General features: G+C 31.8%; 4 protein-coding genes across 6 annotated transcripts in view; 1 reads left to right on the plus strand and 3 right to left on the minus strand.

The window, feature by feature from the left end:
• Positions 1–16,713, plus strand: part of brm (ATP-dependent helicase brm) — a 33,361-nt gene that overhangs the window by 462 nt on the left and 16,186 nt on the right. For all 3 annotated transcript variants that reach the window (XM_018444924.1, XM_018444925.1, XM_018444926.1), the window contains exon 2: positions 591–909. In XM_018444924.1, coding sequence (XP_018300426.1) covers positions 634–909 — 276 coding nt within the window. In that variant the 5' untranslated portion in view covers positions 591–633. The remainder of the gene's footprint in view (positions 1–590; positions 910–16,713) is intronic.
• Positions 2,430–6,158, minus strand: LOC108720762 (inositol monophosphatase 1). Its single transcript, XM_018444927.1, has 6 exons — positions 5,909–6,158; positions 3,983–4,116; positions 3,501–3,763; positions 3,012–3,117; positions 2,767–2,918; positions 2,430–2,640 (listed from the first exon to the last, which is right to left on the minus strand). Exons 1-6 carry the CDS (start codon positions 5,975–5,977, stop codon positions 2,519–2,521), a joined length of 846 nt encoding a protein of 281 aa, XP_018300429.1. The 5' UTR covers positions 5,978–6,158; the 3' UTR covers positions 2,430–2,518.
• On the minus strand, positions 6,691–9,839 carry LOC108720763 (inositol monophosphatase 2). Its single transcript, XM_018444928.1, has 6 exons — positions 9,521–9,839; positions 8,427–8,560; positions 8,081–8,337; positions 7,503–7,608; positions 7,257–7,417; positions 6,691–6,990 (listed from the first exon to the last, which is right to left on the minus strand). Exons 1-6 carry the CDS (start codon positions 9,584–9,586, stop codon positions 6,872–6,874), a joined length of 843 nt encoding a protein of 280 aa, XP_018300430.1. The 5' UTR covers positions 9,587–9,839; the 3' UTR covers positions 6,691–6,871.
• On the minus strand, positions 13,028–16,004 carry LOC108720764 (inositol-phosphate phosphatase). The gene is made up of 6 exons (XM_018444930.1): positions 15,861–16,004; positions 14,853–14,980; positions 14,412–14,674; positions 13,926–14,028; positions 13,543–13,690; positions 13,028–13,104 (listed from the first exon to the last, which is right to left on the minus strand). The coding sequence occupies exons 1-5, from the start codon at positions 15,927–15,929 to the stop codon at positions 13,597–13,599; spliced, it is 657 nt and encodes a 218-aa protein (XP_018300432.1). The 5' UTR covers positions 15,930–16,004; the 3' UTR covers positions 13,028–13,104; positions 13,543–13,596.

Raw genomic sequence — 16,713 nt, forward strand, 5'->3', positions numbered from 1 at the left:
ACTCTCTTGAACGAGCTGGTATTTTTTAAATGGGAGATTATCTCATTTAATTGCGTCTATTTGAAATATTTAAATTGTACAGTTGTACTTTGTGCCCTTAATTAATGGTGAATTCGATTACTTGCGTTACAGTGGAATGGATTACTGCACATTAAAGGCTGCTTTATGTATCTAAATGCAGTGGCATAATATAATCAACTTTGACAATGAATAATATAATATCTGTTAAATAATGTAACGGTATCATTCTTGGGTATTTAATTGTTTACAATATGTGTATGCATTTATATTTAACTTTGCTAATTTTAGTGTATAGCAGCTATTAGTTACGCACTAATCTATTCTTTCTAAATTCTTTGAAGTAGAATCTCATTAAGAGTGAGTCAGTCCTGACAAAGAGTGGCTCAATTTTTAATCTTTAAAAACGAGATTTACTTTAATAGTTTTAGAGAATAGTATGATACAAGTGACATCGAATTTGTTATAAAAGTATAATGATAGAGTGATCAGGTTTTTAATACTTCTCGTAAATAGTTCTGAAAGAATTTATAACTGGTTCTTACGTTTGCATTTTGTTGTAATATTTCCAGGAAGTAAGTCTCAGATAAACTGGAATCTTTTGAACATAATAATATGGCGAGTCCTTCGCCGCAATCTTCACCCATGCCACCACCACAAGCACCTAGTCCCATGGGACCTCCACAACAGGCACCATCCCCATCTAATGCACAAGGCAGTCCAATGGGACCGCCGCAGCATCATCCTCATAGTCCGACGCAGGGTTATCAAGGTGGTCCACCAATACCACCAGGTGGACCACCTATGTCGCAACCGTCACAACAACCGCCACCCCAACAACAGAGTTATCCGCCCCACCTACAGCAGATGCCACCTAATATGGGTCCACAGGTATGATTACCATGATAACTATATCTATGCTCTTTTCTTGAGCCCAATTTTTTATTATCTGGTTAAAATTTGTGGTTAAACTTTACTTCATGTTTTACTTAATGAGCTTCAATCGTGACATCATCATAGATGAAACCCATTGGATAAAACATCAGGTTGAGCTTAACCATAATTTAATCAGAAAATGAAAAATCGTGTCTTAGTTATAGCAGAATTTGATGACTTGCATTACACTAAATTAATGTGTATTAAAAGCTACTATATAGGAAATTAGAAAAGTTAAATATAAAAGCATATAAGTATTTTAACTCTTCACTGGTCAGATAGGACTTTGAAGGTACAGTCGATATTTTGATTGTGAAGTTTAGTAGATAAATTTTTAAATATGTAAAAAGTAAGTAGAATACAAGTGAAATTCTATCATAATAAAAGCTCGTTAAAGTTTTCACAAGTATACAAGAATTTTTTTTAGATTTTTATACAGTCTGGAACAATATAAAAATCTATACTGAAATTTAAAGATCCAAGTCTGCTGACGGAAGATGCAAAATTCTATGTAGTCAACGCAAGTTTAAACATTTAAATATTCAATGATTTTATCATGTTATCATGTTATTTAACAGAATGTATATGTATTATTTCATTGTTAAAATTCATTATATTATGCCACCGTATTTAGATGCTTTGTACAAAGCAATTTTTTTTTAATGTACACTAATCTATTTTTAAATTAATTGTTGTACAAGTGACTGAATTCACTATTATTATTTATTTGTAATAGTTGTGCATGTATGGGCACAGGTTATGAGATAGGAGAGAAATCTTATTATGGTATTGATTGGGTTAAAAATTTAAAGTTTATTTACAAATACAATATGTATTTATTACTAATATTGTGAACACTTATTAATTTTAATTACTGAAATATACAGTAACTATCAGTGCAGAGAAAAGTACGAGCTATATCAGTCCTAAAAACTTTGTAAATCTAATGCAGCCTTAAGTCACGTTTAGTAATACTGTGTTTTTAAGTCTGCATATATATGCGTTGTTATACAGGGTGTTTCCAAATTAAATCGCAAAACTTCGGGAGCGTGTAGAGGAGTAAAAAACTAAGAAAAAAAGTCCTATAGACATATGCTCGTTTTTGCTCCGTTTCAGAGAAATCGAAAAAAAATGTTTACATTTCTTGCCATATCTAGCACCGACATATTTGATTACATTTTCCACTTTCTGTTATGAATTTGTCAGTCGCTCTTTGAAAGCCTTTAACAGTAGATGAATTTTGTCTTTTGCAATATGCCGCGTACGTATTCTAATAGTGAATATGCTGATATGGTTTTTGTATACGGTTTCTGCAACGGTAATGCTTTAAAGGCGGTGCGAGAATATGCACGACGATTTCCAAACAGAAGAGTGCCAAACCGAAGAGTGTTTATGTTGACATTTAATAGATTGCGAGAGACTGGAAAACTTTGTAAATCTAATGCAGCCTTAAGTCACGTTTAGTAATACTGTGTTTTTAAGTCTGCATATATATGCGTTGTTATATAATATGACGTTATATAATATATACGTTTAATGAGCGCTGCATATAGTATCAGCATAATTAATTTAAGTTTTTGTTAAGGATCTCACAATCGGCTTTCTTAATAAGATCCACAAGCTGTTGTGCAATTTGCTGATTGCATGCCGCTATAACCCTCGGAGTCATTAGATCTAGTTCTCCCCCTGTAAATGATAATTTTTTATATTAACAGAAGATTTACTGAGAGTTTCGAAGTTGGATTAATTGGAAAAATAAATTTGTAATAATGTGAAATTAAGTGCAGCTAATGACAAAAGAGTTATATTTACCATCGGTATCTATCACAACTCCACCTGCTTCTTCGATTATTAATTTCCCTGCTGCAACATCCCAAGCATCGATACCTTCAATATGATATGCCTCCACAGCTCCCATTGCTACGTAGCACAATGTGAGCGCTGCTGTTCCTAATGACCTTATTCTGAAAGAGAAACAATTTATTATTAATAGTTTTTGAGCTAATTAATATATATACATTAATATACGTTTAAAATAGCTTCAAAAAATATATTACCCATGAGTTCCTTGTACTAAAGCGTGCATTCTACTATATACACTAGCTAAATACTGAGGATCCTTTGCGAGCCATGGTTCCATAGCCACTAATGATTGAGATATGTCTGGAAAGAATAGACATATTATATATAATTATATATTTTTTTAAGTATTTCTTACATGTGAAAGTGAAGTAATTATTTGAATGGACAAAGCAAACAGACAGATTGTAGCTATGTCACGTTATAAAGTAATTGCTTTATGAAGGACACAACATTAACTCTGATGTCTATTAAAACCATTCATTCTGCGATTTTAATAGATAACCTTCCACTGGACCGTTAAATGATGAATTTCTTACACTCATTTTCAGCAAGGCCACCATGATATAGAAACACGTATAATAAATTAGATTTATGTACGTCTATGGTATTACATGCTTTATGATATATGCTATTGTATGCATGCTTCGAATATGAATATATTTTAAGTGTATAGAACTACTTACCTTTCATGTCAGAAGTTTTTATGGGCTTCCCATTAAGGAAGGCACCGCAATGTCTCCTCGCCGAAAAGAACTGTCTCATAAGAGGATTGTATATTATCCCAATTTCCACCTTTTTGTTTACTAGTAGCGCTAAAGAGATGCATGTATGTGGAAAACGGTGTACAAAGTTGGTAGTACCGTCTATCGGGTCTATTATCCACGTAGGGTCATTGGTTAGTTGCGGTAGACAGCCTTCCTTTGCTGCTGTTTCTTCTCCAATAAATCTGAAAGATTAAATCTCGTGACAATCATCTCGTTACTGACTTGTTGTTAGCAGTTGACCATTAATCACACTCTCTAAAACGTTTAGAGTGAATTGTCACTCTAAAAAGTGAAATCTCACTCTTAAGATTGAAAATTGAGCCACTTTTTTCAAGACTGGCTCAATTTTCACTTTTTAGAGAGAGATTCTACTTCAAAGAATTTAGAAAATAATAACTTACTTGTGCGATGGAAACTGTATCGACAATTGTTTTATTAATTTATCCTCTATTTTGCGATCATATTCTGTGACAAGGTCCCAGTCAATTCCCTTACTTTTGATATTCTTTCTGGTATTGATTCCATCTTCTATTATCTACAAAGGATAAAATTCTCTTTCAATTACATTTTCAATACATTTTGTGTAAATTCCTGTATTATTCAAGATCGCTTTTTTCATCACTGCAAATTATTAATTGTTTACGAATATTCCATAATCGAATTTTTTTTATGATTTTTTTACGGTTAATTTGGAATTTGGTTTTCTTTAGCAATAATATCATAATTTGTTGTCACTCTTTCTAATTTTTTTGTATTGCATGTCTTTATAGTTTAGCTTTAAATTTTATCTGAAAATGATGTATTTCCATATAAAATTGGTTACTGAATTTCCATGGAAAATTAAAGATTAGAACAGAGAAATATAATAGAAAAAAATATTTTTTAGTTGAAACTCACTCAAATTTCTCCTTTTTTCGGTTTTTCTATATTTTTTTGTGAATAACAATGAAAAAGATGTGATAACTGCGTTTTAAAAAAATTGAGACTCTGACTAAAAATATATTTTTTATTATTTTTTTTCTATTTCAATCTTTAATTTTATTACTTTTAAATTCAGCTACCAATTTTACATGGAGATACATGATTTTCTGACAATTGTATAATTTTCTCTTGTATTACGGCCGAAATGATCTCTTAAAAACTTCAAACGTGCATAAAAACACAAATAACTTGATATCACGGAACGGTACGCACATCTACGGTAGATTTTATCTCTAAAGGATATTTTGATTTTTTCGTACACTGTTCATCAAAAGTTTTCTGACACTACCAAAATTAGCATTTATCTCGCGAAAACATTTGCTGATATCTTGAACTATTGACTTTGGGATCTGTATTTTCTTTGCTATTTGACGAAGAACCTGTCTTTATGAAAAGCATTAACAACAGCCTATATTTCACAATCTAAAGTCGATTTCTTTTCCATATCTTGAAAAATAATTAAAAGTTTACGAGTAAACCAATTCCTATAAATTTGCAAAATACACTGCAGGTTTCCTCTAAATAATAAATAATTTTAATTATTATACTTCTGGAGATATTTATATATACCCTGCATCGTATAACAATTGAAAAATATTTGAATATATCTGTACAGGTCTACCAATGCAGAATTAAAAACTAATGTTGGCATTCTCGTGAAATATAGGCAAAATAATTGAAGTCATTATAATTGCTACATATAGCAATATACTTAAGTACATAGTTAATAGCTTTAAATATGTAAAAATGTTATTTATTGAACATTTGCTGATGTATAATGCATGTTATGATATTGAGACACAATTAAAGTCAGGACGTGTTCACGTGGCCGGGAATTTTTAACCGACAGTATATGTGAAGAAAAAGTTATTTTTGTTACACGGTATAATAGTGGCAAATAATTAATATAATTTTATAAATTAGAAAATTTATAATTGAAAAAATTATCTCATCTAATATGTAGTATTACTGAAACTCTCAAACACAGTATTTGATAATTCGATTCTTTTATTTGTATGTGAAGAAAAAATTATTTTTGTTACACGGGGTATAATAGTGGTAAATAATTAATATAATTTCATAAATAAAAAAATGTATAACAGAAAAAATTATGTCTAATACGTAATATTACTGAAACTCTCAAATGAAATCAATACAGTGTTTGATAATTCAATTATCTTATTTGCATTGAAATTTTACATTTGTTTACTAAACAAATATTAACCAGACTCAATCAATCTCATATCTCGCGTGACTTGGCATCTCTGAGCATCTATCTAGATATCGCGCTATCTCGAAATGTGAGTACTTGTCACTTATCTTATTTTTTTTAATAATAACTTTACCTTTCCTGCATACAGGGTCAATTCTTCAGCGATTCTGTAGTATTCGTCCAAATTATTTAGCTCGCCCATTATCTTCCCCAATCGTTTCTGTCCCTCTAGAATGCCGAATGCAAAATGATCACAGCACACTTACACAGCTGTTTCGTAAATTGCACTCGTCTTTTAAGTGGCGTTGACTGACTGATATATGTCGTGAGACTCCGACTGTTAACGTGCCAGATCGGATGTACGAATGAACGTTGGAGGTAGGAACGACCGAAACTTATCTTATGGCCGATGATCGCGAAAGTTTTATTCCGTCCGCAATATGACGTCAGAGCGCAGACTGGAAGGTATGTTGATTACGCACGTGCGTCGAAGCGAGTCTGGGGTCTACATCCTCATCACGGTTTTACGTACTTTCCGTGAAAACCGCGGTATTTTTCTCCTTCTTGCATTCGTTAATAGGTTCTATAATTAGGTGACACATCCTAATCTATGGATTTTCCCTGCGGGGAACGCTTTAAACTTTAAACCCTTACTCGTTCTTAGCGATCATTAATATAAACGTAGTGGAAGAAAACAGATTGTCAAATCACTTCTTTTGTTTCTAATTGCGAGCATAATTATAGAAAAATTCCATTCTTACGTTAATATGTAATTACCTATCTTTTTTAATTGGCTATTAGCTCCGAGGAAAACTATGTTTACAGAAATATGATCGAACATGAGGTTGTGAGAAAATAAATCATTTTATTCAGTTTAGATGGATTTATTAATGTCTACTTTATGTTAACAAATCAGATAATGTATTTCTACTTCATTTTCTAATTAATAATATTTCTTTGAAAAGATTAAGATAGTATTACTTTCTGCTGATCCATAATTTAATTCGAAGTCTACTGGTAGTCTACTGCAGGCAGTTGAATCATATATAACAAAGAAATTTTTAATTTCAATACGTATATTTTGAAACTTTTGACGTTATTTTGCCCTCATGTCTACACGTTGATCGGCTTCGCGGATAAGCCTAACAACATCGCGAGCGATTCTTTCGTTGCACGCGGCTACCGCACGTGGCTTCATGATATCGATCGGTTCGCCTGAAATAAGAAAAAAAAAAAGGACGAAGGATTAGTCAGTTAGTATAGTAGTCATTGGAGCGTAACGAAATGAAAAACGTGATCATTGGCGGTTGGAACAGCAAAGTCGTAATATAAAAATAAGCGTAAATGAATTGCTCTTACGCACTAGTTATTTTTCATGAAATTTTTAGGTCTTTTTCAAATGCGGTTACGTTTTATGATTAGTAGTTACGACTGTCAATTTAAACGACAATGCAGAGTATGACCGTATAAGTTATAATAACCTGTTATGCGGTCCACGACGACGCCTCCAGCTTCTGAAATAATCAATGATGCCGCGGCTATGTCCCACGTCGAAATACCAGGACCTTCGATGTAATAAGCCTCCACGATTCCAAGCGCGATGTAACACAACGTTAATGCCGCCACACCGAGAGTGCGAATGCTTCAAAGTGAAGTAAATAGTGCGAGAAGATACAGAATAAGTTATCTATCAATCTCGTTGTTATAGACTTACTTCTAAGACTTACCCCTGAGCCGCTTTGACGATGGTTTGGATCCTCTCCATCGTCTTCTCCCGTAGATCATCTACTTTTATGAAACCCGATTCCATGCAGACTAAAGCTTTCGACAATTCTGCGAAATTTCGGCATATATAACGTTAACATTTGCGAAATAAGTTCCTACACAATGACGCTTTCTAATTTTATCCTTGTGATGTATTTCTGAAGTGTAGTTATGATTTCTCTGGATCATTACCGCTACGCACTTACAATTAGCGTGTTGCAATGCAACTGTTAGCAAGAGTCGATCTATAATATATGTCGTTCTTTAACTTGAAGGTAAAGAGGTAAATAACCTGAGATACGATATATCTATGTATCTTTTATATTTTCTAACAGCAGGAGGACGTTGATTGTCCTACTTTCAATATTAATACAAAACTATTACATTATCTCTTTTATTCCGAGATATTTAGATATGTGGAACTAGTTAGAGCAGATTCTGTTACTGCGCAGGAAAGTATCATATGTCATCCTCCATATTCTTGACGTTTTGTCCACATCGCATATCTTATCAAATCAAATTACAGAGACTAGTTTGTTACCTTGTATTTTAGACACCTGAATCGGCTTCCCGTTCAAAAATGCGCCCCGTCCTTTTCTAGCCGTAAATAGCTGCTCGAGAATTGGATTGTACACAATACCAAGGACCATTTCTTTTTTAACGGCCAAACCGATGACCACACATGTGTGCGGGAATCCGTGGATGAAGTTGGTGGTTCCATCGATGGGATCTATGATCCACGTAGGAGCTTCAGTTAATTCTGGTAGGTCTTTGCCAGTCGATTCCTCTGCGATAAACCTGATCGTATAGTTGGATTAATTTTCCGTACTCGTGTATTATATCCTTTTTATCAAACGATACGGCGTTATCTGAGAAATGTCCACTACCTGTGATTTGGAAATGCTCGTTTGAGTCCGCCGATTATTATATTCTCTATCTGTCGGTCGTACTCGGTGACGAGGTCCCAATCGCCCAATTTCTCTTTGATATGTTTGAAACCGTTGATGGAATCTCGCAAAATCTTAAGCAATACTTAATATTTAATACGTCTTACAAAATCATTGAAAGATCGTCGAATACACAAAAGATAAAGAATGAGATAAATAAAACGATTATTATGTTCGATTATTATGTGAGATAAATGTTCTTTCCACATTTTGAAAACGTACAATTTATACTAGAGATGCGTATGATTGTGCAAAGATTTATGCTAGAGATCGCTTGATTTATGGTATTTCACAATTTGTACGGCGAATTCCATTTTCCTGTTTGAATACGGAAAAATTATTCACGGCGCAGAATAGATTCGTTTATCGCTCTAATCATTAGAAAATTTGAAAGGATTATTGCATCGCTAATAGGTTACAACATCATTAGGATCTTCTCTTTATTTTCTTTAATTCAACTTTTGAGAAATGACAAATAATTATTAGTTAAATAACCTTTGATATTTACTGTTTTTGATAAAATTATACGGTGTAGATCGATTTTACCGCTCGCAGAATGAATAAAAATTCATGAAAACTGACTAGGAATTGATTTCTGATTTTATAAAAGTTTTATTATAATGTTACGGAGATGACGAAAGAATAGGATGACAAACAACATAAATTTGTAAAATATTCTAGATGTAGATAGTTATCTACATATAGATGTCTAGACATATAGATATTTACATATAGATGTCTAGGCATCTCTTTATGATACGTAAGATACTCGGCTCTTAAAATTATCTAAAAGAAGATTTCACATCTGACATTATAAAAATGTCACATTTTTTCCGTTCGCGTCATCCTCAAATATGTAACTATGGAAGCATATATTATAAAGCAATGTTTTCCTAATGTCGTACCGGTTGACAGGCGATCATCTCAACGATATTGTTTAATATGTATTTTTAGTTTATTGATGCTTTGTTCGATGATCACGTGGAACATTCATTCTAGCTGAAGATGAGATTGTGCTTGCGATGTATGCTCACCTGGGCAGCCTCGCGCGTCACTTTAATAGCAGTTTCGTAGTACACGTCCTCGGTGTATCGTGCCATTTCTGTACAACCTGGTGAACGCGCGGCACAAACGTGCGTCTGTTTCGAACCTCGTCAGCAAAAGGCGCGAGCTAGCACTGTGTTACCCGTGTCTGCACCTTCTTTTTCACTCGGATTGGTTGCGCCTGCAGCAGTAGGTACGATCCGAGTACAACGATCGGCGCATTCTATCGGGTTTTTACCTCCTCGAGAGCTTTAACTCCATGAAAATCCCTTTAAAGGTTATAAATTTTTAACTGCTGCTACTCATCAACAGAAGAAAGTATTTGATAAATGCAAATTACTAATTTAGCCTATTCGTTATATGCATATGATATCTTTGATTGCAGTATTATGATCTAAATCCTTTAATCAACATGTCACGTTGATCTTTACAATGATGAGCTAATAAAACTGGATATAAATAATGCAGTATAAGAGGTGATGTCTATTCAAGACTATACTTGTCTTGTCTACTTTGTGAGATAACAATAATGCCATTCTAAAATAGACCTTGATTTTATATTCCGTCTGAGATATACTTAATTGCACGCACCTGCCATTCACCACAATGATATGAGATACCTCCCGACGACGCGATTGTTTTGTAAAGAGGATGGAATGATCAACGCTATCTCGCTGGTTTATTTCCCATACGATGTTTAAAGCCTCTTTCTAAACGATTTAAAAAATTACGAATTTTTAATAATACTATCCTTCGCAGTGATCCAGGAGATATCTCAAATAGTACGTCAGCTATTGTGCGTGTATTCACTTGTGATGATAGATAGCGATATAATGTCGTAATAAGATATGCAAATTTTGCGTTAATTGCCACGATAGGAACTGCAGGTGTTGCAAGTTTCGCGTCCTCGAGCGGTTTAGTGGTCAGACATAAATTATAATATAAAGTTTAAATTCAGTCTATTTCTGATTGCGTGATTTACTTGACTCAATCGTAAAACATTTGTAATAATTTACAAGATATAAAGCCCATAGCACATATAAAAACGTAAGGCAGTAAGACGTAAGCAATAAGGAAATCGTAACAGTGGATTCGCTACTGACCTTACGGTCTCTACTGTGATTGGTCAATTTGCTTACTGCTTACATCTTACTACTTTACGTTTTTGTATGTGCTATAGCTTAAGCTTACTTAAACTTATATTTGCTTTGCAATATATGTATCTGTTTTAACTTATGGCTTGTTTGTAATGTTTGTTTCATTAATGTCGTGATTATTCTGAGTTTACTAGAAAAATAAGGATTACTCTAGTAAAAAATATGTATTTCTAGCAAATCTGAAATATTGCTTGGAAGCAGAATCTCTCGAGAGACTTGATTTATAATTATGTTAATTTTTTGCTTGACTTATTAATATACACAACGTTGTTGATTACATAAATATTTTCTGAGTTGATATTATTGGAAATTATCTTTAGAATTTTATTATTATTTTACAATATTTTTCTGATTCGTGATTTCTGTCATTTCCTACATTTATTGTTTATGATTTTCTGCTTGCAGCTTACACATTTGTGTTGCGCAAGTACTTAATGTTCCCTAATGATTGACTCAATCTCTGTTCTGACTACATCTATGTTTCTATTTGCTTCAATACTCTTTTGCAAATATTTTTCATTCTAATTAAAATATTGAAACGTATTTATCTTTTATCAGAGAACTAAATCGAAATCCAGCATTGGCGTTTATTGGAATCAACACTTTTTTTACATTTTTTTTTCTTGACATACATTGTGACATAATAATGCTTATTTATTTATCCATTGCAATAGCTTAAAAAAAGGCGCACATCGCAGAATTCAATGATGCATTTGAAGGAGTAACCATTCAAATTATGTATATTATATATCGAAAATATCATGTACATTGAGATCATCTATTGCAATGAAAGAAATAGAAGGCAATTCATAACACGCGGACAGCAGCCATGAATATTCATCGTATACAATAAATAAAAGAATTATCGGGAAAGATTTTTTTCAAGACATCGATAATTAATTTTATTACCTTATCTTCTAATGTCAACATCTTATAAGACAGATGGCGTACAGAAATCCACTAAATTATTTTAATTTTTAATTCAATATTGTGATGTTTTCATAATGGAATAATTATTATGTTAATCAATCTATTAATTAAAAAATCGATAATAAATAGTATTAATTCAAAAATTAGAAATCTTACCAAATGTGTTAGAAAACTATTTTAAAAAAGTTTTACTTAATGGAAGAATAATTTAAGTGTCGATTTGGTGATGAATTACATGATAATTATTTAAATTAATATCTACCGCAAATCTCATACTAGTGGGAATAAATAAGTGTAAATGTGTGCATTATAATTTTTTTCACTAAGAAATAAGTGGTCTTGGATAACATGATCATTTATTATTATAGCCGCCTACAAGTTATGTTTCTTCTTTCAGTTTTTGAATAAATAATTCTATTTATATACTGACATCTTAATAATCTTTATAACAGAACACATTAAAGCAATCCTTTTTTCTAATATTACATTTTATATATCCTATCAGTAGATACAATACTAATATTAGTACAATACTAACACATTACCATGTTTACTAAATATCATAAACTTTAATTGTAAACGGTGTAATCTAAAATTTTAACACGAAAAATAATATCGATAATATCATGGAATAGTTGTTTTAATTGCATTTTACATAAAATGCAGTTTCGGGGAATAAATTATATCCTCAATAATAATAATATGAATTATTAGGCCGGTCGAAGCTAGATCTTAATTGCTTATTAAATAATTCAAATGTGAATTATATATATACTATATATGTACTTACATATATACCATATTTGTAATATTATTCACTACGCGCCGAAATTTCTCCGGACTTTTACAAACGCAGCTAAACTACTGAAATAATATCACAAATTAAATTTTGATGCTCAATAGACATTTTTATTCAAAAGATCTTAACATAGTAATAAATTTTATTATTGTGTGTAAAATATGTATATTATTATATTATCAATATCTTCGTACCACGTTAATATATATGATGAATGTTAAAATTTTATAATGAATTTGACAATAAATTGCTTTAAGTAAGCTTTGCAATAATTTTAATTTTATTCGTAACAACAACGGGAAAATTGATCCAGAGGAAAATTAATTATGCTAATTCTCATTTTACAACATTGCATATTGGTTAACACATTCGAATTGATCTCGTAGATATGACATCTGTAAGTGCGTCAATAGGACTTTTTAACAGAAACTTCTTTAGACTGATTTTTATAGACAATTTCCTTGTATTACATGATAAATATATGTTCGCTGCTGGAACACACCTTCTTCTTTTATACACTCAGCTTTTGAATGAATTAGCGTGAGTTATTTTTTGCCTTACGTCAGGTTCTTTTTGTTCTTTTCTTTCGTTTTTAAATCAGTATCAACGATTATTTTAGATACTTCTCGTGCTAAAGTTTCATTTGCCGCTGCAATAGTATTTGCCTTCATAATATCATAAGCACCACCTGTGAAGATGATTATAATAATTAATTTTGCAGTAATCGGACATCATCTACTTTTGCGTTTACTCCTTTTATTTAAGATCTTGTATTATTCCATAAGAAATCGCTGCTTCAAGTCTGATTTTAATCCTGCGCCTAATTCTGATAACGAAATCTAAAATTTCCGACTGTGATTATATAAAATAATTGTTTTTTTATTCATCATAATGAAAGTATTTCAATATGAATATATTTATCTATAATTGCTTTGCAAGTCAATTTTCTGAGTTTCAGTTTTGTTAATATTCTCTTCTTTTAGACAATAAATTAAATATTAGATATTTTAGGTAAATTTTTTAGAGAAAATTTTTTTTTACTATATTCGTGATTCATATCGCGACAGAAAATTTGTAAAATTTAGCCATATGTGTGTTTATTAATTTATTGTTTGCGTTATCGTACCATTTGAGTCAATAACAGTTCCACCCGCTTCGAGTATAAGCAGCATTCCTGATGCTACATCCCAAGGTTTAAGAAGCTTATCAATGGCGAAGATATCCAGAGTGCTATGTACGCCAGGCCCAGTGCAGCTGATCCAATATTTCTATTTCTGAATTGATAGAAAACGCATAGAAAGGATCTTTTTAGAATAATAGATATATAACACAGACTCTAGATATACATCACGGCTAGGTAAATACACATTACGTAAGTGAAAAAGACCATTCGGTCAAGGCGATTCTTCATACCTAATCATTTCTCTGTGAATTTATACAACTTCCAATTCAAGTTAACTGTACACCGATTATTTGTCGGTCTTGAATATATAATTATGTTTTACTTACGTCTGCGTCGCCTCGATTAAAGCGATTGCCCTGGTTACATCTTTGTCCGTTTTCACTTGTTTTATAACTGGCACATTGATCGCTATCATTGCTTGTTTTAGATCTGCAAAATATTTGAAGCAATGAGTATGCATTTCTTACAGGTGCACTTAGTGGCTTTCCCATCCGTCGCGGAATTATTACGGTTCTTCCCCCCGAATGAATCAACTGTGTGATTAACATAGGTAATCCAGAGCTTGCTGTTAAAAATAAATTGTTATTGAATCGAACATATATTTAATACAGAGTTTGCAAAATGGGAAAATACACAATGGAAATCAATTATGATGGATTGCAAAGATTGTGCAAATCGTATAGAATAATTACAAAATGATAATTGCAAAATGAAAAATGTAGCATTCTGAAATCTTTAACAATTGTTGTGAAAACTCGGCGAAAATTAATATTTTAAAAAATATAATATTGATAGTATCGCTTGTGCATTACCAGTGATGTTAGAGACGTGAATCGGCTTTCCATTAAGAAAAACGCCTTTGCCTTTTATCGCACTGTAGAACTCTGAGTTCGATGGATTGTAGATAATGCCTAAAACAAGCACTTTGGAAACCATCAAAGCTATGCTTATGCTGAAATAAGGAAACGAATGCATAAAATTGATGGTTCCATCAAGTGGATCGAGGAACCATGTTGGTGCGTCTGTCAATTCTGGCATTTTTTGCATTGCGGCTACCGTTTCTTCCGCGATAATCCTAAAATAGGAGATATAATATTTTAGCGAAATATTTAATTCCTTAGGTATTAATTGCAAATTAATAAAACATAATACGATCTTACGATACATATTATAGAATTAATTATTAAATTAAATTTAAGTTTGATTGTCTAATGATTTCCAGTTAATTTTTATGCGATTATAATTCAACTCACTTGTGATCAGGAAATTCTTTGGATAAGCCATCAATAAATATTTTTTCAATTTGCTGATCATAATTGGTTACAAAATCCCCTTTATTTTTGTTATATATAATTTTTTCGTCCTTGCCACATTTAAGTATCTATGCGGATAAATAATGCAAAATATATGATCATATAAATTATATGTGAAGAAGGAAGAAAGTTGGAAAATATTTAGGAAGATATATAAAATATTTGGCTAAAAATTGAGAACGAATGAGACTCGTGTACTGAGATTTTTTAATTATCTTCGGGAGATTTATGTGAAATATTAAATATTTATTCTGTTCTAATGATTTCATAAGTCGAATTTTTTTATCTTTAATCTTTATTACAATGCACAATGTAACAAAGTTGCAAAGTTTGACGAGAAAAAATATAAGCGAGATAGATAACAAGTGATGAAGCACAAAATTGTTGCTATAAAACGTACCAGTAGATAGAATTTAAGAATTTAACAAGTGAGCAAGAGAAAAGACATTACATGAGCATACGTACAACACACGAGAATTCACGTATAATAGTCACAGCATACTATCCACATACACACACAATCTACAACCCAAAGCTGAAGATGCAAAATGGGATTTTAGCTAAGCTGAGACAAAATGAGTGATGCGATAAACTGAACAGCTGTGATACAAAAGGAACAAAATTTTTTTATAAGTGCATTGTTTAAAATTATTAGCAAGGTAGCAAGCTATGTCATTTTGTCGTCATTTTAACATCAAAAGAATTCATTTTGACATAAGTTTGTTACCAGAGATAATTATGAGAGTAATTTTGTCAAAACCTATAATAATTCAAAATGTTTAGATGCCGTTTTATGAATGTTTTATAAGAATTATTTCAGGTTGTATCTTTATAAATCTTCTCACTTATTTATTTACATATGTATAATATACGTAATACAACTTTATCATTCAATTTTATCTCCCAAAATTGTGCAATCCTTCCGCTTATGCATGAGCTGTGACTCACCTTGCCAGCTTGCAATGTGAGTTCTTTCACGAAATCAAAACACTTCGCGATGTCCAGATCGCACGACATGATTGCCGATGTCGAGAAACGTGTCAGTACGGCTAATCGAATCCTCGTACTAACCGTTATAAATGAGAACTTATGCCTTACAAGTGCTCTTATCTCTGTAATTAATGATAGCGCAAATAACGCAGAGTTAAATATCAACATTCGAGAAAATTCGTGCGCGTATATTTTGTGCTAACTGACAGCTTGTTATAATTTATAAAAGACAGTAAAAGGCTTTCTAGAAACTTGAAGTTGATTCGTTAATATTAACGAATACATTGGCTACCAATGCTGGATCAATATTGGCTATATATGAATGTAGGCCAATATTTAACGAATACGTGTAAAATTGGCGTACATTTGAAGTCGCCTTTACATGCGTGTCATGATTTAATCATAAATAACAATATTAAGTAAGATGGGTGAGGTAAGATGAGGAAAAGGAATTCAACTCGTGGAATTTCATTAATTATATTACGAGCACAGACAAAGCAGTAGCTATCGAGCGCTCGTTGGAACAAGTATTTGAAATTTATGAATCGCTTACAAATTAAGAAACGTTAAGAAATCTTTTATATGAATAAAATAGTTCTTTCTTAAATACAACTAATTTTTAATACTACTACGTTACACATTAAACATTTCTACTTTAATTATACACGAATTATACCAATATATTTACTATGCATTTACGCCAGATAATTATATACGATATGTGTAAAATATTGTTTATCAATTTATGTATTTGAGATATTAGGAAATAAAGCGTAAATAATGTTACTTACTATTCAGTAACGTGCATATA

Source organism: Mycetomoellerius zeteki, unplaced genomic scaffold (genome assembly GCF_001594055.1).
Source record: "Mycetomoellerius zeteki isolate Tzet28-1 unplaced genomic scaffold, Tzet1.0 scaffold155, whole genome shotgun sequence".
NCBI classification, from domain to species: domain Eukaryota; kingdom Metazoa; phylum Arthropoda; class Insecta; order Hymenoptera; family Formicidae; genus Mycetomoellerius; species Mycetomoellerius zeteki.